This window comes from Apiospora hydei, assembly GCF_038363865.1.
Source record: "Apiospora hydei strain CBS 114990 chromosome Unknown utg000007l_segment0_segment0, whole genome shotgun sequence".
In the NCBI taxonomy this organism is placed as follows: domain Eukaryota; kingdom Fungi; phylum Ascomycota; class Sordariomycetes; order Amphisphaeriales; family Apiosporaceae; genus Apiospora; species Apiospora hydei.
Window position 1 is genome coordinate 227,851 of NW_027117366.1, and position 24,131 is coordinate 251,981.

The 24,131-nt window shown below is 52.8% G+C and overlaps 10 protein-coding genes across 10 annotated transcripts; 6 read left to right on the forward strand and 4 right to left on the reverse strand.

Moving 5' to 3' along the window:
- Positions 1 to 92: 92 nt before the first annotated feature.
- PG997_009117 (uncharacterized protein) lies at positions 93 to 1,718 on the reverse strand (the record flags this gene model as incomplete). Its single annotated transcript, XM_066813432.1, has 1 exon — positions 93 to 1,718. The coding sequence occupies one exon, from the start codon at positions 1,716 to 1,718 to the stop codon at positions 93 to 95; it is 1,626 nt and encodes a 541-aa protein (XP_066665394.1).
- Positions 1,719 to 2,655: 937 nt separating this feature from the next.
- PG997_009118 (uncharacterized protein) lies at positions 2,656 to 3,758 on the forward strand (the record flags this gene model as incomplete). The annotated part of the gene is given in 2 exon segments (XM_066813433.1): positions 2,656 to 2,934; positions 2,949 to 3,758. The coding sequence occupies 2 exon segments, from the start codon at positions 2,656 to 2,658 to the stop codon at positions 3,756 to 3,758; spliced, it is 1,089 nt and encodes a 362-aa protein (XP_066665395.1).
- A 694-nt stretch (positions 3,759 to 4,452) lies between these two features.
- Positions 4,453 to 6,021, forward strand: PG997_009119 (uncharacterized protein; the record flags this gene model as incomplete). Its single annotated transcript, XM_066813434.1, has 3 exons — positions 4,453 to 4,593; positions 4,666 to 5,614; positions 5,834 to 6,021. 3 exons carry the CDS (start codon positions 4,453 to 4,455, stop codon positions 6,019 to 6,021), a joined length of 1,278 nt encoding a protein of 425 aa, XP_066665396.1.
- A 7-nt stretch (positions 6,022 to 6,028) lies between these two features.
- PG997_009120 (uncharacterized protein) lies at positions 6,029 to 6,943 on the forward strand (the record flags this gene model as incomplete). Its single annotated transcript, XM_066813435.1, has 1 exon — positions 6,029 to 6,943. One exon carries the CDS (start codon positions 6,029 to 6,031, stop codon positions 6,941 to 6,943), a length of 915 nt encoding a protein of 304 aa, XP_066665397.1.
- A 1,116-nt stretch (positions 6,944 to 8,059) lies between these two features.
- Positions 8,060 to 8,928, reverse strand: PG997_009121 (uncharacterized protein; the record flags this gene model as incomplete). Its single annotated transcript, XM_066813436.1, has 2 exons — positions 8,060 to 8,469; positions 8,907 to 8,928. 2 exons carry the CDS (start codon positions 8,926 to 8,928, stop codon positions 8,060 to 8,062), a joined length of 432 nt encoding a protein of 143 aa, XP_066665398.1.
- A 2,313-nt stretch (positions 8,929 to 11,241) lies between these two features.
- PG997_009122 (uncharacterized protein) lies at positions 11,242 to 11,631 on the forward strand (the record flags this gene model as incomplete). The annotated part of the gene is made up of 1 exon (XM_066813437.1): positions 11,242 to 11,631. The coding sequence occupies one exon, from the start codon at positions 11,242 to 11,244 to the stop codon at positions 11,629 to 11,631; it is 390 nt and encodes a 129-aa protein (XP_066665399.1).
- Positions 11,632 to 13,267: 1,636 nt separating this feature from the next.
- Positions 13,268 to 14,231, reverse strand: PG997_009123 (uncharacterized protein; the record flags this gene model as incomplete). The annotated part of the gene is made up of 2 exons (XM_066813438.1): positions 13,268 to 13,718; positions 13,792 to 14,231. The coding sequence occupies 2 exons, from the start codon at positions 14,229 to 14,231 to the stop codon at positions 13,268 to 13,270; spliced, it is 891 nt and encodes a 296-aa protein (XP_066665400.1).
- Positions 14,232 to 15,877: 1,646 nt separating this feature from the next.
- Positions 15,878 to 17,781, forward strand: PG997_009124 (uncharacterized protein; the record flags this gene model as incomplete). Its single annotated transcript, XM_066813439.1, has 5 exons — positions 15,878 to 15,985; positions 16,143 to 16,427; positions 16,488 to 17,096; positions 17,167 to 17,397; positions 17,455 to 17,781. 5 exons carry the CDS (start codon positions 15,878 to 15,880, stop codon positions 17,779 to 17,781), a joined length of 1,560 nt encoding a protein of 519 aa, XP_066665401.1.
- A 461-nt stretch (positions 17,782 to 18,242) lies between these two features.
- Positions 18,243 to 19,211, reverse strand: PG997_009125 (uncharacterized protein; the record flags this gene model as incomplete). The annotated part of the gene is made up of 1 exon (XM_066813440.1): positions 18,243 to 19,211. One exon carries the CDS (start codon positions 19,209 to 19,211, stop codon positions 18,243 to 18,245), a length of 969 nt encoding a protein of 322 aa, XP_066665402.1.
- An 883-nt stretch (positions 19,212 to 20,094) lies between these two features.
- On the forward strand, positions 20,095 to 21,177 carry PG997_009126 (uncharacterized protein; the record flags this gene model as incomplete). Its single annotated transcript, XM_066813441.1, has 1 exon — positions 20,095 to 21,177. One exon carries the CDS (start codon positions 20,095 to 20,097, stop codon positions 21,175 to 21,177), a length of 1,083 nt encoding a protein of 360 aa, XP_066665403.1.
- Positions 21,178 to 24,131: the final 2,954 nt, after the last annotated feature.

The window sequence follows — 24,131 nt, forward strand, 5'->3', positions numbered from 1 at the left end:
GACGTGGTTGGTGTAACAAGCCAATAGCCTTAATACAATAAGATAAAGTTGAGTCAATTTACTATAGATTGCAATTGTTTGAGAACACATGTTCAAGGTGCACCATCGTGATTTGGGGAGTAAATATTACAAGGGACTTGCAATTCCTGTTTACAGACCCAGATCTCCCCTGTAATCTGTTCTTCCTCTTCCCCTACCTTCGGCCGGGTGGCCCTGATTTCCTCGATCTGGTCTTCGTCGTAGCCCATCGATTCCAACACGTCATCCTGCCGGGCGCGGTTCCGCCGTATGAGCTCCATGTGGTCTTCTCGGTCCAGGGCCTCCAGTGCCACGACCCATCTCCACCCGTCTTCCTGGGACAGGACCCCGGCGTCCACGGCGTCTTGGGCGAGGACATCCCAGAAGGTCGTGTTGGCGGGCTCTTGCTGCTGACGCGCCCAGACGGTTTCCTCGCCCACGTCGGGCGGTGGAGGGGCGCGGAAGAGGCTCGCGAGCGCGCCTCGGGCCCGGAACGCGTGCAGGATGCGGTTCACCACGCATGACACACTCAGGAGCGCCCGGTTTGGCAGTGGGTACTTTCCGTGGTCGCTGGTCTCGAGCTTGTAGACGTCGCCTGTCTGGAGATTACGCGGCGCATCGCTAGAAAAACGTTGCTGGCTCTGCCCATCGTCTTCTGCTGTTACAAGGCCTCCATTTTCCGGTTCCACCACCTCCTGGTTACGATAAATGCATTCGGATAGTGCGGGGTCGGCGTTTTCGTCCAGTAGCAGCAGCTGCAACTGCAACGTCCCGCCCTCTTTTCCTTCGGCGGCACCCTCCGCGGGTAAGGGACGCAGGAGCAGGCACGAGCGATCCCACAGTGTGGCGAGCGAGGTGTGCAAAGGGATCTCGTTTCGCGACCCATTTCCGCCTTCGGAGAGCGTGTGGAGTTCCCTGAACATTGCTGGCCTGGGAGAAAAGCTCCAGGCATGATGGGCGAGCATCGAGGCTCGGAATGAATAGCCCTCGTCTTTTCGGGTCACGTGGTCTGGCACGATGTTGACGGCCCCGACGGCGGGTGCCGTATTGTGCGTGAGGAGGCATTTGTCACCGTATAGTGACATGACGTCAGGCGGCGCGGCGACCGTTCCCTTATCCGCGGGTTTCCTCGGCGTCTCCTGTCGCCTGGCCTTGGTACCGTCCTCCTCTTCGTCCTCTTGCGGAGCAGCTGTCGCGGCCTGTCGTTCCTGCATCTTCCGGATCCACTGCGCCACGGACATTCTCTTCCTCTCGGCAAACATGGTGGTGTACTGACCCATCCAGAGCCGCATGGATTCGCCGAGATATCTAATAAGGTATCGGTTCTGATCCAAAATATCGGACGGCCACTCCGTCAGATCCGGGTCGTATTCCATCCGGCGAGCGGGAAAGAAAAACTCATGGAGGAACTCGGCCTCTGGGCACCCGCACAACGCCATCAGTGCTCGTATATTGGCCTCGGTCTTCAAGACCCGAACGCGTTCATCGGCATCGTGGATCTCACCGCCGACGGATCGGGCGAGCCTGCGCTTCATGTGCTCGAAGGCGCCGAGTCGCCACTCGACCTGCCTTTCGGCTTCCCGCTTCTCGGATCCGGTCGCGTTGGGGTCGGACCGGACAGCGTTCAGCCAGGCCGTCAACTCATCGGGCGGAGGCGGCTTGTTGGTCAAAAAGGTCGATTGGATGGGGGCGGGGTCCATTGTGGGCGATAGGAGCAGCGATTGTGTGGGAAAGAAAAGAAAAGTCCAGCGCGTGATGGGAGCTCGCTCTGTGAGTCTTTCGAATGTTCAGATGGAGTGGCCTTTTACTACTTCTGTGGGCAGTGGTATCATCACTCTGTCGTTGCGAATGGCTGACTGATATGAATCCATCCACATGGTTTTCCACAATACGTAGTGCATTTACCAGCCGAGCGGAAAGGGGTATCTCCGACAGAACTAAACGTGCATTTTCTGATATGTGCATGCTTCTCGTAATCACTCTCAGGCAGGTTTTTGCGCAGGCTACAACCAGGTTTAAGGTGAATTGAATTCAATGTGTGAACTTTTAGCTTTGCTACATCCTGGCTAGGATGTATAAGCTTCGCGGGCACAGCAGCCCGGTAAGCATAAACGACGCGAGCCGCGCAGGATACCCCTGCAAATTAAAACCTAGAACATGTATCTCTCTCTTTCGACACTCGCCTGTTATACACATGCGATTCTTGAAGGCAAACGTGGTGATATGAGAACAATTCCGGAACATCATCATGAAACCCTTATACCATCACTACAGCTGAGACATCCCGTCGGCGATGGCCCGGAGAGATCCGATCTGGAGTGCAAGGATGTCCGGCCTCCGAGTCGATTTGCCCAATCAACGCCTGCACATCCCGGCGAGCTCCACCGGCGGCAACTGAGGCTTAGCGCGCCATGAGCGATTTGGATTTGGGTGGCAAAAGCCAGAGCCGCAAAACCCGCTGTCAGCTCCAGCTAAACCGTAAGCCTAATCCAACTCCGAAGCTGACTGAGAAATCTCCGACAGTCCCGAAGCAGAGAAAAAGGAAAAACATCCCGACGGTGGTTCACCAACAATTCCGGGTTAGCAAGCTTCTATACCTAGTCGGCCGGCAAAACGCATGTGGGCATTGGCATCACCATGAAGCTATACGCCATCGGCGATCTCCACCTCGGCCACCGGGTCAACAAGGAAGAGCTAGCCAACCTCCGCCCGCACCCCGACGACGGCCTCATCCTGGTGGGCGACATCGGCGAGACCCCGGAGCACCTCGAGCTGGCCTTCTCGGCCGCGACGCGCAACTTCGCCCAGGTCTTCTGGTGCCCCGGCAACCACGAGCTGTACAGCCTGGTGACGCAGACGAAGCTGCGCGGGCGGGCCAAGTACCAGGAGTGCATCGACGTGGCGCGGCGGCACGGCGTCAAGACCCCGAGGACCCCTACACCGTCTGGGAGGGCGCCGACTACGGCGACGGCACGGGCGGGCCCGTAATGATCGCGCCCGTCTTCACGCTCTACGACTACAGCTTCCGCCCCGCCCACGTCACGCGCGAGGGCGCGCTCAAGTGGGCCGAGGAGGCCGACACCGTCGCCTCGGACGAGTTCCTCCTGCACCCGGACCCCTATCCCTCGCGCGAGGCCTGGTGCGACGCCCTCGTCGCCGAGACGGAGCGGCGGCTCGAGGAGGCCATGGCGGCCTACCGGGCCAAGACGGCGGCAGCCAACACCGCCAGTGGCGGCGACCAGGAACAACAGCAACAAAAACCGCTATCCGTGGTCATCGCGAACCACTGGCCCCTCCGCGAGGACCTCATCTACATCCCCCGCGTCCCCCGCTTCACGCTCTGGTGCGGCACCAAGAAGACGGCCGACTGGCACACGCGCTTCAACGCGAAAGTCGTCGTCAGCGGCCACCTGCACGTGCCGCGCACCGACTGGCGCGACGGCACGCGCTTCGAGGAGTGCAGCCTGGGGTACCCGCGGCAGTGGGAGCCGGCGCGCGCGCAGGGGCTCAACATCAACGATTGCCTGCGCGAGGTCCTGCCCGGGCCGGCGTCGGGGCCGCCGGCGGCGATGACGACGGCGGGGAGCGGTGGGACTGGGCCGGGCGCGGTTGGGGGTATGCGCCGCCGCAGTGGAGGCGGTATGGGTGAAGCGAAAGGCTTATGGTGTAGGATCACAACATGGTACAAGAGGGGCCGGTATGCTCGGATGTGGGCCGTCGAGTACACAGCTGTCGGGTAAATATTTTCTTATCACGTCTAGGTTACGGAGGCATGGATATATGCACGTAGAATTTGCGACGAACTAGAGCGTTGGAATGCCAGTTTAGAGGCAATGGGGCGCAGTATAGCATCTGGGCGCATTCGGGAGATCGTAGAATCCTCCCTTTCAACTCGCTTCGATCCATGATAGAGTTACCTTTAGCATTATATCATATCCCCTCAGCTTAGACCCCGTTCACGGCTGCTTCTTGCGATGACCGTCAGCTATCCAATGCAGCCACTGGCCCGGATACATGCGTACTCATCCCACGTCTCATCCGCATCAGTCAAATACACCCTCAAAATGTTCGTTGAGGGCCGACCTTAGATAGACTATGTAGGAGCACATAGCCGGTACCCAGTATTTCCATACCAGATTGAATTTTTGACGCTTATATTAGTTGAAAGTACATAAAAGATTTTAGCTGCTGAGCCCGGTTTTACTACGTAGATACTCGATGCAACTAGACTAGTAGGTCGGTTAATATCCTCGCGGTCTTTGTCCAATGGTCATTGGTAGAGATATCACGTCAATCTTCTGCACCATTGAAAGGGTTGCAACAAAGCCATATTTGATATGGCCAATTCAGGTGTCAAGCAGCCCTCATGAGCTAGCAGAAATTCTACCTACTAACCACAAGTCCTATCCCCTGATTGTAACGGACCTGCGCATCATGCCTCGCTCATATCTAAACGGGACCAAACTTGGACCAGTCGGTGTCTTTAAATTGCTAGCTGCGGCATACGGCTTACTACTGGCGGCGGAGTTGATATACATTGTTGTACAATGCATCATGGTATACCAGCTCAGTCAAGTATGTGTGTTTGGATTGGCTCACAGAAGGCTCCCGCCCTGTCAGTCCACGACTTCACTGGCTGTGCGTCAGATTGAAAGCGCGGGTGGCAGTTGTGCAGTGGCTCTCAAATGGACCAATGACTTTCGCGAGTTGCCTCGAGCCCTTCAGCTCGCTCAAAGTGATGCCGGAGTCGTTTCCGATGCTTTGGCGAGGGTGAGGAAAAAGAGGAAAGATCCCAACGCCACCCAGCAGTTGGTTGATGGATACAGCAAAGCGCTTATCCCCAGTATTATCTCATGGGCTGAAATGTCTGACGAAATCGTCGATGCGGCACGTCAGATTGGAGCCGTGATATCGCTCTTACAGGGTCATATGGAGGAGGTCTCTGGCTTTCACCCCGCATTCCGCTATGCTTTGGGACACCGGGGAGACGCAGGTTATTTACTGCTTCAAGGCAGGATCCAATCATCGGTAGATGCAGCGACCGAAGTTCTTGACAGGGTCGGTCTCATCACAGGCCAGGCTCGGGGAAACTTTACCACCCTGCTCATGAAACTGGGGTACCTGATGGAAGTCATAGAGAAGGACCACCAGACCATCCAATTAGATCAGAGGTATAGACTGAAGGGCGGACACATGTACCTCTGCAACCTCTCAAACATGTGTGGGCTGATTGGATCAAACTGGATCTCGGAAGCCACGCTGCAAGAATTACAAGTGGAACTGTTCGAAACGAAACAGACGCTAGATCACACCTTTAAACTCGCGAGGGATGCTTACAAAGGATTAGCCGTAATCATGTTCCAGATTGACATCACTCGCAAGGGACTAGTGGAGGCCAAGCAGGCCAATACTTGGCGGGATGGGAGCACGGCGGAGAGAAATTTCTTGATCAACTCGAAAAGGTGGACGCTCGAACTTCGAGTGCGGATTGAACAGCTTTCAGACCTACAACACCAGTACTACAGCCAGACCCAAAACGAAACAGCGCCAAGGAAGTACATCGATTGTTACTCTAGAAAGATTAAGGGAATGCGTTGTAATTAGCATATGTATTAGTTTCTCATACTTGGTTAAATACAACTGCCTATCGCAACTACATCAATAAAATATCCTACGCTGTCAAGCAGGGCAGCCTCACATAAAATAGGGCTGAAAGAGAAAACTATCCGTAAACCCAACGGAAAGAGGAAGTGTATGAATAACGAGTAGAGAAAGAGAGTCCGTTTTCATATCTGACTCCATACTCTTTGTCCAGGCTTTTTGATACGCGACGTCAACGCTCCCCACTCAAAGCAAGACTGGACAATGGCAGCTTTGGCGTATCAGACGATCCAGAGTCCCGCAGAGTCCCCTATACTCCAGGATGGTCAACAACACGCCTCTGTCTCCTTTACCACCAGATCCGCGCACTATTCCTCGCCTATCTATCCCAAGGAACAATAATCACCCAATGTTCTTCAGTCGTACTATGGGAACAGGCGGCATGGTAGGCGGTGGAGTAGCGACCTACCTTGTATGGATCTTCCTTGTCCCCTTTCTAGTGGGTCAGGTGTGCGAATGCGGCGTCTTTCAGCGGCACCTTGAATCCTGTCAGATCACAAACGGCACTCTTACTGTCCGCACATATGTCGAATCGCTGGCCAACATTTCTAAGATTGCCGTCCATACTGAAGACTATCGCCACGTGGCGTCGGTCCTCCGGCGTGCCCGCATCGACTCAACAGTGCTTTCCGGGGCACTGCAGTTCGGCGGGGCGCGATGGGATTATATCAAGAGCACGGAAAACCAGGTTAAGCAGTACGACGCTGAGCTTTTGAAATCAGCCCACGCATGGAATTCACTAAACCAAATCCTCAAGAGCGGAACAGGGCAGCTCATTTGGATGAGCGAAAGACTACATCTTGAATTAGGCAATGTCGTTAGCCTATCAGCCTATATCGGGCACTTGCTAGGCTCCCATAACTTCCTAGTTACCAACAGATTGAGCTCGGGGCTAATGAGTTGTATCGAGAGTACTTTAGAAATTCTCGATCGCGTGCAGAAGAAGGTACATGCCACAGAAACATGCACGCATAGCTTGAATAGCCTTGCTCATCAAGTTACACGGGCCGCAGAGCACGCCGCTGGCATCATGTACCAAGACGGTGTCCATCGAACAGCGGATGGCCTGGTCTACGCCCAAGTGTCCTGCGGGTGGTTCAACCTTTGCGGACTCATGAAGCCAAAGCCAATCTCATCTCACGATGTCACAACACTGGTACATATCCTTGAAAAACAACAGAAATATCACAAAGAAGCTCAAATTGCAATCGAAGCAATTCGGAGCATAATTACGGACACCAGACATAGTCTGAGGGCATTGTGAACGCAACGGAGAACGCACGTTCAATAGACTGGGGAGAGCACACGAGCAGCTTAAATGATTACCCTGAAACTCACCAGAAAGGAACTTGGAGAGAAGCTGTTAGAACTTGGCAAAATGAAAGCCAAGTTTGGAGGGTTTAGTGACGAGCCCAGCGTCCCGATTCAATCAAATCCCGCCTTCCATTTCCCAATCATGGACTTGCCTAAGAGGAACCGAAGCAGAATCTATGAGGAAAGAAAGAATGGATGAGACTATATACTCATTCTGAACCATGAGTAAATTTAATGTATTTATTCTGCCTACCACCTTCTTGTCGTCCAGGAGCGCAGTTTAATTTCTGAGACCTGTATTATACCCCCTTACTAATACGGCCGCTAGAATTCAAGGATACGGTGAGAATGCAGGGACTGTTACGCGACTATTTGCCACAGCTAGGGGGTACTCGCCATAGGCATTCAGTGACCAAGGAGAGTAAGATGCATTTCGATATGAACGACGGGGGCAAAGGGGGCTATTCCCTTGTCCACCGGATTTGGATAACTTCTTGTCTTTTGTCGAATTATTTCATGAATCAGACACCTACAGGGGCCTTTCTGTTGGGTACCAGTCATATCAAAAGCGGTTTGCTACCTTGCCACATTACATGGTAGACAACTCACCCGTCTTATTTGCCCATTAAGCCCGCGCAAGATGCGTCACCCAGCTACCCCGAAAACCAAAAGAAACATAAGCCGCGCCGCTGTTGGATTGGTAGCAGGCGGAGGAGCAATCTATTGGATAGGGAAAATCATCGTTTCACTTCTGCTTGGTTGGATGTGCGGGCACACGGTTTTCCAGCAGCGTATTGGTACCTGCCGCATCAGAGCCAGAAAGACGGCGCCAGATGTCTACTTTGAGGCGCTCGCGAACTTTACAATGATCGCCAAACGTGCTGAGGAGTATCGAGACGCATCGGCTGTCTATCGCAGTGCGGCCAGGGAAGCATACACCACTTTGCGCACACTGTCGGGGGCCATGAAGCTTACGGGGCAGAAAGGAGATTACATCAAAAGCACAAAGCATTGCCTGTACCAGTATAACGAGGAGTGTCTGGCGACAGGTGACGTATGGACTCTATTAAGTCGTCAGATTGTGGACGAAGTTTCGATTCTTGGATTGTCCCTCGAGGTTCATGAACCTGACTTGCACAAAGTTACGAGTAAAACGGCGTATATCTGGCAAACATTGGGGTACGCGGACAAACTTGCTCTTGGGACTGTGGAAACAGGTTTTGGATGTGCTGTTGCCAATACCGTATGATCCCTGGAAGGCGTCATTACCAGGACAGTCGAAGCGAGGCAAGCGACAATGAAGTTGAACAGTGTCCTCGAACAGCTGATCGATGCTGAAGACGCTACCGTATCGTCTATAGACCACGAGAAAGTCGTGGGCGAATATCTCCATCCACAGACCGATGGCAACTGGGCTAGCCTCTGGAGACTGGTTGGGAAACCAAGGCCCATATCGGTCCACGAGCTTAACCGTACCTTGATCACCTTAAGGGAGACGAGTCAGTACAACAGAAAGGCTGCAGTTTCTATCGAATCGATCTACAAGATCACTGACAATGCGATAAAGTCTCTCAAGGAAGCCAACACAACAGCGAGAAGGGGCTTTTGGCTCTGGGATGGGGATGACATAAGTATCTTGAGAGACCGCCTACAGAGATGGAGGAATAGGTCGAAGGGGCACCTAGCAGCGTTTCGTAATATCGAAAAGAAATACAAGGCCAACTCGGACAGCCCGCAGACTCAGGATTTGTCAACCCAGGCCTTCTATTTTCCGCTTCTAGCCATACAGGAAGTTCAGAGTCCTGACAATAATCTGGCTGATGCATCTCCCGTGCCGGATACTGTTGCCAATGATAACACTCCGGTATAGTTAATGAAGCACTCTACAATGTCAATTGAATTTCAATACTTACCTGGCCGTATCGAGCACACCATAGTAATACAAAGACCCTCCAGGAGACAGCTGATTTCTGGTTTTATTTGTTGCCTTGGCTGTCGCAATCTTTGTCTACCTCGGAATCTGCATCTGCCTCTAATATCAAAGCGATGCTTAAACAAAGCACGTGACTGAGGATTTCTTTCATAATCCGCATGGCTGACCTACCCTGTCCGCATTCCTTGAACGAACCCCACTATCCTCTGTTGTCCAAGACCCCTAAGCTCTATTTTTACAGGGTCCGGATCCACGAATTATGTCTTCTCAGCCCGCTCCAGCAGACTATGAGCCTGCCCGATTCATCCATGTGGTCATAAGCATCCTCGGACGTGTCTGGTACCTCGCGACATATTATGTTCATTGGATTTGTAGCCGGGACGGCATCGCGTGGGCATGGAATCGCAGTAAAAACAAGACAAAAAAATGGCTGTATAAGTCTGCCTCGAATCGGATCTTCCTCCAATGGCTTCAACGAATGTATGCCGCGAAGACCAAGATCGGACCGTCTGAATGCCGTACTCTCTACGCGGGTGTAGGTGGCCTGATGATCGGAGTGGCAGTGTGTTACGTTGCACTGAGCCTTCTGGTCTTCGTTGTAGTCGGCCGGCTTTGCGAGGATCCCGCCTACCAGAACGACATCGGCTTATGCAATATCGAAAGGAGCGTCACTGGAATAGGCACGTACTCTGATGCGTTAGCCAACTATTCCAAGGTCGCTATATACCATGACGCGTATGAAGACATATCGTCTCTCGTCTGGTCGGTTGTCAGGGATTCTGGGGCATGGCGGAAAGCGAAGAGACTATCTCGAGGCCACACAATTACTGTTTGACGAATATGGCGAGGCGGTCAGGAGGGCACGGACGGCAACGAAGGACTTAAGTTTCGACCTCGAAACAGGAGCTAGCCGGCTCCTCTCGGCTCTTTCAGATCTGGACGAAGAGTACCTCCAGGCTGTGATTGGGAAGACGAGCTATGTCAGGGGCCTCCTTGGATTCTCGAATAACGCTGCCCGGAGGGAATTGGACCAAACAATGCATGCGCTACTGCGACGCATAAACCGTACTTCTGGAATCTTGGAAGAGAAGCAAGTACCAACAGTTCGTGCACTGGCCCGGTTAGACCAGATACGTTCACTTCTTCCACAACTGTTAGAATCCGCCCAGTACGCCTTAGACACCATCCAGAGCGACAAAGAGCATCGGACACGGAACGGATACGTCCATGCCCATGTGCGGTGCGAGTGGAGGAACCTCTGCGGACTGCTTTGGAGGCCGGAGCCTTTCTCGCCTTACGAGATTGGTGCCATACTGAGCGGGCTCCAGAAAATAGAACGTCATTGCCTGGAGGCGCATATTGACATCCGGGATATAATGTCTGCCACCGAGTCCAATCGGATGATACTGAGAGACACCAAACTGGCCCTGGACCGGGTCCTAATCGCAGCGAACAAGACAGGGAAGCCATCCTGGGAGGGCAATAGAAATGCAATAGTGATGGAGATACGACGCGGGAGACTACAGCTGCGAGAGAGTGCGCACGAACTCATGGCCATAGTAACAAGTTTTAAGGGAAGATATTGGAATCATCGGCCTCTGGATCGACCGGTCCCAAGATTCCAATTCCCGACTCTCGATCGGTGTGACAAACCGAGATCCTCCGATTGTAATTATAGGGAACCAGTGGAGGAACCTGATATTTGGCCATTAACATCTTTAGATTTCCAATCTGAGTACTGAATAGAAGGTGATTCACGCTAGCTAGGCCACTTGCCTGACATTGCAATGTGTTGGGTGGCCCCAACTTCATTGGGTGTGATTCACCAACCATGGCTTGAGTGCACTGTGGCAGCCGTGAAGTACTGTGCTGCCTAGAAGTCCAGGCACTTCGCGAGTTCCTCTTGAATTCAATTGATAGCAGTGCTGCATCGCTTGGTCACCTGTTCCGGGAGCAGTTTTCCCAGTCCCCCAAAAAAGACGGGGCCGACTTGTCCTTCGCATCACCTCCTGTTCCACCTGCCCTTGTGACCATTGCTCTGCTTTACTACGGGCAAGGAACCAACCATTTCCTACAGACCAAACTTTTGGTTCCAAAAGAACTGGACGGAAATCAAGAAGGTAAGATTTTCATAAATCCGAGCATTGTAAGCCAGCTCAACCCGGCAATTGCGTTGAGTGACACTCAACATCAATTCCTTCCCGCCTACCTGCCAAGCCAATGTCACTGACTTCCAGTTGGTTCGTTATCCATCAGGGCACCAACTAACGAACATCTTCTCCTCAAGGCAATTGCGATATCCGCCCAAAGCCAGAATGGGCGACGGACAACAACCAGCCAGCTTTGCTGCGCCGCAGATGCCACTTGACCTTTCCATCTACGAGAACGAGCAAGAGTACCTCAACGCGGCCAAATGCAACTACATCCTCCAACGCACTTTGAAGTCCAAAGATGACATCGCCGCCAAGGGAAATGCCAACATCGCCAAGCTAGTGGCCGACATGCGCCGCAACATCCGCCAGGAACTGGCCAACATCGGCAAACTACAGGCCGCCGAAATCTCTCAAACCAAAAAGGACCTGCAAGACTTGGGTCGCTCGCAGCCCGAGGTCGATCGCGCGCAGGCCTACCTTGTGTGTCATTACAGCCCGGGAATCGCCCCCCCATGGAAAAGCTCAGAGAATTGGTGGATGGCTTTGAGGTAGAGGCCATTGCGCTCCTCAAAAAAACCATCCACGCCTGTGTGGAAGCTCTTCCCTAGTAAACCTGCTACTTCGTCGTTGGTCTTTTCCGCGCCGCCCACACCCTCGCTTGCCCCAACAGCCAGCCAGCAGCCCAGCCCTGCCAGATTGACATCCGGAACGAGCCAAGATATTCGGCCTACCGGCTCTGCAGTCGGTTCTTCATCACTCGCTGTTGTCACCGCACCCGCTACGGCATCTGAGCCTCCTGTCTCGGCATCCAAGCCCACTGAGGCTATAGCCACTGCCTCCAGCACTAATCCGTCCGACAAGTCGAACACATTCGATGCGATTAATCAACCTAGCTTATTTGGAGCGGTGCAGCCTACCAGTCCTTCCTTCGATTCCAACGTTTCAGCTAAGCCACCTACTTCGGCAGCCGTAATGCCCAAGAAAAGACCTAACTCGCCCGACAAGTCCGAGTTGGAAGTGGAAGCAGACAAGAAGCGACCCCGAACCCAGGTTAGTCCACAAGCATATAGCACAGGGTTATGCGTGCAATCATGAGGGAATGTGTAGTAACTAACCTTGTGTCAGGCGCCTACCAGCAGAACCGTCCGCATAGGCGAGCTAGATTCCCGGGAGCGACCCATCAAGATCGAAGGTGTTATTTATGTTCTGCGACACCCGGGTGGAGTCGTCCCATCCGACTGTAAGCCTGCTGTCGACCCAGTCGAGGACCCAGGACAACTATGGCGAGAGGCTGGCTCGCTCTTCGGCAGTAGTTTACGTGGATCATACTTCACCAGGGATGCAATACTGACTCGACTAGCACATCGAGGTATGTCCCAAAGCAATTGTATTACCAAAGGTTCAGCTGACTAGCATGCAATAGTTATCGATGCAAAAGGCAACGAGGCGAGTGAACGTCAGCTCAAGAGTGCCACTTTCTCGGTAGTCCATGCTTGGCCGCCCTGCGCGAGATGACGCAGATAACGCCTGCAGGATTTACCTACTCGCGATACGTTGACGAAGGAACACTCCATATACCGGCTTCGAGCGTGACGATCATGTCTCACCTGAAGGCATAAACTGTAAGAATATGAAGAACTAATGGCAGCGGTCAATGCAATACCGCGGATTGTCGATTGTCCTGTCTTTGTCGATTGCCTCCGGATGGACTCAGAAGTGGCACAGGCGACAGACAACATTGCAGGACACCCGAAGAGCTGGCAAATTATGACATGGATACGATAGATGGAGTAGCCTACTAATACACACTGAGTCAATTGAGGCCTTTGCAGACAGTGTTCGTGACATTCGACTAACAGCCGTTCCAAATGTCAGTAAGATACGCCAGGAAATGTTCTTCAAATCCATGTAGAGTAGTCCTACTCACGATGACCGATAATGGGAACCAAGAAGCTTCAATGTTCTGGCTGTTGTGTATACCCTAATTACTATTCATGTACACGTTCCGCTATCAAAAGAACCGACAGCCAGTGCAAGTCGTCAAAGTGACACTCACCCAAGCTGCCTTGCCCACGCCTTCACGCCAGCCCAACCCGAAACTCCGAGCTAGAACTCTTTTTTTCATTTCTCTTCATCTAATTTTTCCTCGTTGGAACACTGCCAATGTCATGATGTCCCCATCGCCCCCTCAGTTGGACGGCGACGAAACCGTAATCGGCACGCTCGTCAGCACCGCAAACGTCCACCCCTTGTCCGCGCCGTGGCTCTTGGACAGGTTGGTCTTCATGTAGCACATGTGCGGGTCGTCGTTGGCCTCGCCGAGGGTGCCCCACCCCGCGCCCTGGCAGTCGCGGGCGCGGGCGCAGGCGTCCATGCAGTCGGGCATGGAGGTGGCGTTGACGGCCTCGAGGTTCTTGGCGCCCTCCTGGTCGCCGAAGTCGATGCCGCAGTAGACGGTGAACTTGTTGTTGCTCTTGGCCGCCGTCGAGGTGTACTGCGTGTTGTTGGCCGTGGCGCCGTTGCTCAGACACGAGTACTTGTCGGCCGCGCCCGTCGGGTGCGAGGAGGTGGTGGTGGGCTTGGCGCCGGACGCGGTGGCGGCGGGGGAGACGGTGACGAAGACGGTGGGGGAGGCGGAGCTGAAGAGAACACGGTTAGCAAGTGAAATTCATTCGGGTATTCAATTGACAAGATTGGGGACGGAGAACTTACGATTTGGCTGCAGCAAGCTCCGACTCCTTGGCATGGAGGTTGCTCTGGCTAACGCCCAGCCCGGCGGCGAGACCGATGACCAGTCCAATCAGCAGGAGCAGCAACAACATCAAGGCGACGAAGAGGCCGCGCTTCATGCCGAGGATCGTTCCCTTCGGAGACCCCTTGGCAGGATGCGACGGTACTTGTTGAGTCGTGGCGTAGCCTCCGGCGGCGGGTGGGTACTGGTTGTGGCCCGCCGCATGTGGATCGGCGGCACCGGCGTACTGCTGGTGTTGGTGGTACTGCTGCTGGTGGTGTTGCAGTACCCCGGGTTGCCCGTGCCCATAGGCACCGTGTTGTTGCATCTCGTCTGCGGGCATCTTCTCCGTGGTCGCGTCGTTGCCCGCGTGCTGGGGCAGGACCTGTTGGTACTGGTACTGTTGGTTGTTGTGCTCCATGGTTATTATGGTGGGTGCAGATCAACAAGGCTGAGCCCGCGCTGGTGCTGGCGGTCCTTTCCCTTCTTATATATATACCGTGGGTATATACGAAGGCTGCTTCTCTAGCGCGACAGACCGTCGAGCTTCCAATTGCCTAGTCTGCAGCTAAGGATCGTGAGAAGCCGCGACGGTGAGACTTGATGGAGGCGGCTAGAATAACACTTGCGACAAAAGGTCAAGAAGAAACAGAAGAAGCGAACGAGAATTCCGTAAATGACGGCCCCAACTCGCCATGATATATCATTTTGCACTTCTTTTCTTCTTTTGCCTCGACTCGTCGAATCAATCTGCCGGCTGCACGACCCCCCGGTCGTCAATGGATAATGTCAGCCATATTTTCAGCTGGGTGGGTTTGTCGCTGTCAGCACTTGGCGAAATGCAGACAAGCTTCAATCTCGACGAGGACCAGAACAGGGGCCCCGTTCCCGAATCAGGATGGGCAGTGCAATTAAACCTAGCGACTGCTTAGGGGCCGTCGGGCTGTCGATCCCCACCGAGATGAGTTGGTGGTGGGCGGTAGCTAGCTAGCGAGCGAGAGGCCACGAGCTTGAGGAGCCTTACTGCCTTACCCGCACTGAAGCACCCGCCTGTCCGCCCGCACAACACCAGCCACGGTTTGTTTTTCTTTCTTCTTTTCTCGCAGAGCGCCCAACGGCCCAAACTGCATCCGCGCGATGGATGCAAATGAGATGACAGACAGATGCGCCTCCTCATTTGGAAAACACAAACTTTCTGACAGAAAGCTTACCAATCTCACTCACTGCATATCGCGATTGATATTAACTACCGGCATTGCTCAGTAATGTCCATTGAGGGCTTGGGATCTGGATCTTGCTCTCTCCACTGGTAAGGCCTGGACACCTCCACCCAGCTTTTTTTGCGTCGCGATCGGCCCCGATGCGACACCTGCATGGGTAGCTCGACAGCCTGCATCCCATAAATAGATCTGGAGGTGCACTTTCATCTGCACACCTACACAGGTGGCGCGATACCGTTTGAGAGACATGTTCGTTTGCCCCTGGGGGCCAAGAAGCCAGGCAACCTCTCTGACTGAACGGCATTTGTCGGTCGCATCGATTGACTGCACGACAGCTGTGTACCATAACGGCAGGCCGGGGAAGGACTCGACAACGATGTCTGCTTCTTGCATAGCGACCTTTTCCCGAATGGTTCGCAGATGCCCTGATTGCACATTTGTCTACTTTTCTTTTTACTTTGCTTCTTGTGCCCCATGTATATTTTGTTCAGGGGAACCAGCAGGCTCCAGATTCACCATGTCGCCGCGCTCTGGGTGGTCCGGTAGACAATATGAAGAAGCACAGAGTGACACAAGAGTACCTGGAAGTTGATTGTGGACCATGTCGCCGCGCTGCTTATTTGGAAAGCAATCTATGCACCATTATCCAGCGAATCAGATCTCGGCCCCGGCAAATCGCCCCCTGAGTACGACCTCATGCGAGGGGTTGTGCTACGCGAAATCAAGCTGTGTCTCAATGAACTCCCTCAGCTCAGGATGGGGTTTCCGTAAACTATTCCAACTACAGGCGTTTTGGAGGCGTTGTCTCCGAAAGCGATCTTCCATACCGTCATAGCTCACCAGCATCATGCTGTTGAGACGAGTTGCCAAAAGGTCAGATGGGAGCGTAGGATGCGATTATGAGAATGGGGCAGTCCAGGACATCGAACCGGATCCCGATATCGCGGGCATTGGCGTGAGTACAGCGCCCCTGTCTCCTTTCTATGGACTAAACAGAACAACCCCATGCTGGAATGACCACTATTCGTATTACAGGCCATCTTGGCCATCTCAGTTGACGTTTTAATGGCTGCTCTATCGTAGTCACTAACATTCTCCAAGATAATCGTCAGTTTCATTATCACGGCCTGGCTGGTCGTTGGCCTTCTTATCATTTACTACGCGCTATACCACGATCCTTGCTTGCGACGAGAACGTGGTCGTGGGGTCGAAACCCAGGCGAATTCCGAGCTAATCCTTTCGATGTTTGCCTCTACCGGGCGAGGGATATGATATTCCATACGGTGGAATCAGTTTTGGTCAACAGTGCCAAGGTCGCTGGGCAGACCAAGATAATGGAGAAACTATCTCGAGGGGACTATCGACCAGGCCCTGACACGGAAGCAGGCCTCGTCAAGGTTAGTCATGCTGCTCTGACCAACTCTACCAGCTAAGTGTATTTACACAAATCACTCCAGATTATCACAGCGCTCAGCGATCTGCAGCTATTCACCGGCTTGTCTCTCCTGATCTGTGGTTTCTCCATCGCCCAAGACGGCATGTTGGGCTACCACTGGAAGATCATTACGCGACTCGCCTGGTTTTCGACAATCACCCATCTAGCTGCACTGAGTATTTGGCATCGCCACCCGCAGAAGCTCACTTTCAAACGGATGCTGCGCCTGATCTTAATGAGTTGCTTGGCCATAATGCTCGTAGCAGCACTCATGGTCACAGCAGACTCGGGGTTCCGTGACGACTATTACGCCGTCTGCTACATGCGTGTACCCCGACCTCATTTCAACACTGCGAATCCCGACGTAATCTTCTCTTGCATCTTGCTTTCTAGCAACTTCGTGATTCAGTTTTCCAGACCATACAGCTTGACCGCAACGTCGCCGTTCCAGTCCGCTAAAACCTGGCTCTTGCTGGTAATACGTCAACTATTGTCACGATTCTGCTTGAAGCTGCAGCGTCTGTCCTTACGAGCGGCTCTCTTCGGCTTCATGGCAATCTTGCAACCGCTCGTGGCATCAATGATATATCTGGAAATGGTCATGCATATCATCACATCTACCGCTTTCGAGGTAAGCATAACTGCTGGAAACATTGCTTGTCAGACACCGCGAAACACGCAGCCTGATTCAATGTTTTCAGATATACTGGCTTGTTATAGCCTGCGAATGGGGAACACTCCGTCTCCTCGAGCTTCGCACGAAAGGGCCTCCGGGAGAAAACGACTGGTCCTTTGGGCAGATATTCCCTCTCGCCATGTTTATAGCCCCTGTCTTCATCGTCATTGACAACCTAGGGAGATCCGGGCCCTATCAGGGGTCACCTGCATCACCAGCAACCCAGAATACTCCAGGGGGCCAAAGAGTGTCGCCAGTAAGTGCGTCGAGTCAGTACTTTAGTTGGCTAGAACAAAACTGCACGACCCCTCAGAGCACTCTGCCTATGCGCCGAATTCTCTACGCGGAAAAGCTCTCGCCGTCATTGATCAGCGTGCTAGGACCTTTAACACCGAGGCCACAAGATGGGAACGCATCTACGATTGGCACCCAATGGGGCTCGCGACCCCCACGAATCGAACCGTTCTTTTTAGGCCGCTACGAATCATGGTACTGTTTTGGTGATCTGGTGTGGCAACTCTTTCTTTGGATTCTGTTCGCTACATTCTTTCTTGTCCTGGTAAATCTGGAACAATTCGCTCCTATTGTCAAGCTGCTCCCGGATATACCCCTATTCCCCACCGAACAGGACCCCCCTTGAGAATATCCTGGTCGATAATCAGTACGATCAGTCGCCATTCTACGCATTCGTCGTACTGCTTGGTTGGCTTCTGCTATTTCAACCCATCTCGTCGGTCCTTTCCATCCTCCTCCTGTCCAGTCGGAGGCTGCAGCGCCGCTCACGTAACCGCTGGGGCGTTGTCGTGCGCATCATGGCAGTCGTTTTCTCGATCGCTACCCCCACCCTGACTGATCTATTCTGCAACCTGATTCAAGCCGCTTGGGCTTATGCAGGGATAGTGGCAGTATACATAGCGCTGTGTGTCGGTTTGACGTTCTCCTTGGTTGGAAGCGATGAGCTGGAAGGTTGGAAACGGCTCTCGGCCGAAGTCGAGCTGGCTTCAGCGGCTGCACCGTGAATGGCGGTTGTTACAGACTCTTTGGTGCCAAAGTCGAAGCGCTTGGCGCACTCGCACACATTTCAGTAACGTAGAACCTCATTCATACGTCGCCCTCTGCCTCTTCGATCAGCCTCTCCATCACTTCTGCGTCGTATTCTTCGCAAAGAACCATCCACTTGGTTCCGTCGTCCCGCATCTGCTTCTTCATCTTGCGTCGAAGAAAGGCACGAGGCTCTTGACTTGGATGGTTGGGCTGTTGTTGCCCTTGTTCGAAGACCTTCGGATACCTGCCCATTATGACAATGTTGCGATTATACGATGGCGGAGCGGATTCGGGATAGGGGCCCCAGCCAACCGTCGGCAACCGACCCATCCACCATGCCAGGACCTGAAGCGGGTCTACGTCCCACGCCACCGCGGCGCCCTGGTAGTCGTAGAGCGACGCGTGGCACACCAGGTCGTACAGCAGTCCCATCCTCACGGGGCCGCGAAACCGGATGATGGCCGTCGAGTTGGACATCCCGCCCGTTTGGGAACGCCCGCCCGCGACCAGGACCAGCTCCTGGGGCGGCGGCTGCGACACCAGCATCGACCGCCAGCTCGCGCCCGTCCGCACGAACGCGTTGTGCCTCCAGCGGCCGTTCTTGGTGTCCGCGATCGGCAGGCGCCGAAGGTCGGGTATTCCGAACCGGAGCGAGCACTTCCCATGGCCCGGGAAGAAGAGGTCTTGGAACGCGTGCCGCAGCACCGGGTTCGGAGCCGCGAGAGGAAGGCTGTCTTCCCAACGGCCGCCCTCGTTTTCGTCTTCGGCTTCGGGCTGGAAGTGGAGGTGCTTCTGCAGCTGTGGCGAACGGTTGATGACGTCCTTCCAGAGCCGGCACACGCGCTGGCCCGCGACGAGCAGACGGCGGATGCTGACGAAGGTGAGGATGGCCTCCAGCAGTTCTGGCGTGGTCAAGACGGAGTCGCGGGCGGCGCATGGCGGCGCTGCTTTGATTTTGGGAGAGTGCTTGTTGCGCGATGCTTCCGAGCGTTGGGATTTGGTCAATCGAGACTTGGACTTGGCCATGGTTGCGAATGGGGGAGCAGATGTCGCGGTGGGATGATGAATTGAAAGGCACGCCTGCTCATGAGCAGTTTGGTAATTCTGATAGATTTCGTGTTTAGTAAGTAGTTAGGAGTTGGGGTAATGGCTGGCTGCTGGCCGGATGACTCACCGTAAGCACACATGGTGCCGGGAGTCCCCAATACGAAGGACTCCAAGCATTCCAATTTACAGGAAGGACACAAAAAGGTACGAAACTATATTTAAATAAACCATTGCATTCGAACAACAACTTAGATAACAAACTTCAACTGGCATGATGGGTGGCCTGCGTTGGTTCATCCTGTCTGTGTTCCCTCGTTCTTTGCATGCTAAGTGGAGTACACTGGAAAAGGGGCTAGTCACCCAGAAATCCTTGCATGACGTCCACACGCTACGAGCGAAGTATGAAGCAACTACTCTATGTATATCGGAATGGCGGTTGCGAATGTGATTGTAATTTGCCAAGGGCAGCTGCTTCATGCACGGATCGGCCCTTCTTGAACTCTTCGAGAGTCTAGACCTGCCAATGATCAGGCAGCCCAGTGAATAGCCTTGAGGCGCCTGCCTTTACCAATGCATTGGTAAACCCAAATCTAAATCGGGTGCAGAGTTACACTTGGTCATAAATAAAACATACTCCTGACGAACCTTGGAACGCCTTAAACTCTGGCAGAGCTGAGCCCATTTAAGAGCTAGCAAAGGAGAAACCATGCAATCGATAAACCAAAAGAAAATTTCCCATATATAAGCCATGCATCCCGCTTGCATATTTTTCTTTTCCATTCCTTTCCCCTTTCCATTCTTTCTTCTTCCATTTCCTCTGGATCTTAGACCTGACTGCTGTATGACAACCAATCCCACCAAAATGGCCAGACTGGATGATTTACCCAACGAGCTCTACTTAGAGATCCTCCAGCAATGTCACCCGCGAGACATGCTTGCCTTGATCAGGGCTTCGCCACCCATCTTCCGAGTCTTCCACTGGTACCGTCCCAACATTATCAATCCCTTGATAAGAAGACTGTTCGTGGTTCCTCGTCCATCGCTGATACTCACAGTCGCACGATTGCGCCTCTTGGGAAGTCGATATAAGTCTACCGAGGATTACGAACAGCGCGTTCGATCCGACTTTGATCGGTTTATGCCAGAGGAATACGAACACGGCCTGGCAAAGGAATGGCCTTCGGATCTCCCGACTTTGGCTGTTTTGGCCGATGTATGCTTTGAACTGGACTTCCTTACCGAGACGATACGTAAGGAGCACTGGGATGGCATGCTGTATAGGGCCAATGCTGCCCAGAGGGACTCGGGCTCCGAGGCAGTGCCAATCCCTACGCAACTAGGTGCTGAGGAGACCTGGCTTGTACAATCCGGACTGTTGTTTTACGAGCTGTACTGCCGGCTTTTTCATCACGGAGCCCACACACTCCACTTCGATACACCGCGATTTCGCGAAAGGGTTTGCGGTCAAACAAATAATTTTCTGCCGGCTATTGAGTTTGTACACCATGAACACTGGAAAATCTTTCTTGGGGTACTGAACGACGGGAACGCCCGAAGAATCTGCTCAAGCTCCAGTGAGCCTACACAGCAGCCACCACTTCGCCACACTTGGCACCAGGTCACAAAAAGAGCCAAGTTTGTACGCTATCTGTGCTCTTTTGGAACCCAGCTTATAACCAAGGTAAGCCAGTGTCCCCCTTTGGAGCGAGAGGCCTTGATCTTGTCCAAACTTTCGGATTTCGAAACGCTGGGCACTACACATCCTCGCTACTATTTCCCCTCTCTCATGATATACCAACGTCGTTCCGTTACGGTCCTGAGGAGTGGGCCCAACTCGTCAAGATACACAGAGACTATGGCGGGCGCTATAAATGGGACATGGGACCTTGGTTCGAGTATTGGAGCCAAAAATATAAATCACAAGAGGAGTGGTGGCATTATGTAGGCCATTGGGAACAGGCACGGTCTCTCGCACGGACGCATGAAACTTGGATGCGACATCGGTATGGTGGGTAATCACGGTAAGTGCGATTTTGCACCACTGGTGTGTATTAAGCGAACCCCTCGGAAATGGTACACATCGGTACTGGAAAGTGCCGGTATGTATACTTGTATAAGGTATAGGTCAGATATGGCAATACAATCTCTTGTTCACAACCAAGCGCCCAAGTCCCAATGAATGCTGTCCTTTCAAGCCAATATTATCTCGCCTGTCTTGTATAGTGGGTTTTAACTATCACGCCTTCCAACTATACTATAGAGTGACGAAAGTACAAACACAAGGTGGAAACTCGTAGAACTAGGAGACAACACGTAGTCACAACAATCCTAGGGTCTGCCTTATAGCGTACTTGTAACTCAGCTTCGCAAGAAGCTATGTCGTAGCACTCAACTAAGGGCATGTCTTCCATCTCCAACACCAAGGCCGTGAGACAACTGCCAGGCAGAACTTGAAATCAAGAACAAAAGAGAAGTTCGCCTCGGTAATCTGATGTGTCACCCACGCCAAACCGGGTTCAGGGGCAACCACCTAAGGAACCCATGCCTATTCAAAGCAGAGTATTCCACCTGCCTCGGGTGTGTTAAAAGTCTCCACTCATCCTCCTGGGCCACCACGTTCTCAACCCAAACCATCAAACTCATCAGCAACACTATGGCGGAGGCACTAGATATTGCAGCGAGCATCATGGCCTTGACCCAGATGACGGTTCTCATTCAGGTAACCGTTTGCCTGCTGCATCATGCCCGCGTGCCCCCTTTAGATGTGTATGATAGCTGCAGTCGATGGACTGGACTTCAAGATATTGTGATGCCTCGTAACTGGTTGCCGTCTCGTGTGTCTCCCTGTTCTGGGTACGACCGACTCTGCGGAAGAAGGACTTGAGCCCACTCAGAGTACAATTCGGCACGAACGGCTCGACTTTCGGAGGACGCGAGGACATGGGGTTGGTAGCGGCGGTTCCTTGACTGGTCCTGTACGCGGCCAGGCGTTCTTTCAGGTCCGCGAAGACGCGGTTTGCTTTCTGCACAAATGGCTTAAAGAGCACGAAGAACACAGGAATGCAAGCGCAGATGATTCCGAGATTGAGCTCTGCAACGCTATATGCTGATGTCAGCTACCCCAAACATGATAGACTCTGTGGGAGCCTCTATGCGCACCTCAAGGCCTGAAATTGGATGATCGGCTGTCGGGCGTTTGCGAATCCAAGCGCCATAGCAGAAAATCTAAAAGCCATCCCTGCTATAGAGCAGGCACACGATCTAAGCCAGTCAGCTGGTAGAATACTAAGACCAAGCACTATACCTACAGAAGCCCAGTCAGGAAGATGCCAGTCAGTCCAATCTTCCTTTTTAGTGGCATATGCAGACCCGAGACGGCCACAATGGGGATCGCAATGACGTATGCGTCAGAGAAGACACTGAAGAAACCTTGGATCAAAGTTGATATAAAGATCGTAGCGTGCTCTAGATACTTTATCGAGCACCAGCCACGATCGGTGGGACGCGGTATCATGCTGACAAGCATATCGATCGTGACGGCGAGGTATGTCAAGGTGATTGCGACTATACCAAGCCATATGAAGGCCCTGGTGATCCGAGACGGACGGAAGACGTGTAAATACAGAAACAAGAGCGATGCCTTGGTGCATAGCGCGCTGAAGTTGTAGAGACATCCTGTGATAAGTAGATGCTGAATAATGGTCCGTAAGCTAGGGACTTCTTGGATATTCCAGGGACAGTTTTCGTATTTGGGAATCCCTCACCTGGCAGTACCACGAATCTATCAGGCTCAAGGGCTTGTTGTAGGTATAACGTCCATAAACATCCTGGTTGACTGTTCTGTTGAGCTGTCTTGAGCCGGTATTAGATTGCATGGCAACTTACAGATGGAAAGGAGAACTCCGCAGGAGGAGGCAGCAGATGCCTGTCAAGTCACACATGATTAGCATACAAATGTTGGATGAGTAGTTCCACAATTTCCACTTACAACACCGAGAGCCAGAAGATCTGAATCGTCAAAGTCAGCATATACGAGATATAGCACAAAACAGGTGCGAAGGTGCGGGCATTTTTCATTAGCATACAATCGTCTTTGCCCACTTGCCGAACTCGAAAGCGAGCGTAGAGCCGAAGAATGAACGCGATGGTCATGAGCGGCAAGGTCAAGTAAACCGACAGCCGTCCCGCCCAGCAGATGGAGTATGGGTCAACGAAGTTGGGTATCTCCCCTGGTGGTGCTGGCCAGGTCTTTACTGCCGCGGTGTGGTGTGCCGAAAAACATGATGCCAGTCGTGGCGTCGACTATTTTCTTGTGCCTGGCGTTGTCAGACATGTCACAGTTGGCCAGCATCTGCAATGGTAATCAGCATAGTATGTAGGTATAGAAGTGAAAACCAGGTGCTGCAAGCGGAATACTATTGGGATCCACGCCAGCGGGCAGCCCGTAATCCATAATTGCCTCAGTTGAAATAGATGGGGATCGGTTGGTCACGAGATGTGGTGATGCAGATGCGCATTGACGATATTGGGTATAGGCGATGTTGTGTCAAGAGCTATTGTAGAGCGCGGAAATAAAGACTGAGGAAACTTGCAAGACCAAGTAGCGAAACTTGACATGATTGATTTCTATTTTTGGGCTTGACATGTCAGCCGGGGTCTATGGCGCTTTTCTTTTTCTCGTGGTATATGTCCCCGCCGATGAGTGTAAGAACCGTGATTGCGGGCTGACATGCTATAAATAGACAGAAAAAGAAATCAGATATACATGTTATATTATATGGGGCAAGACACGTATGGTCATGGTGCATTCTGCGTAACGCCTTCCGTGAAAGATCCTCCTGTCGCCACCATGCATTATTCCGTTGCCCAAGGCTGCAATCTCACATTTTCGCGAACTAA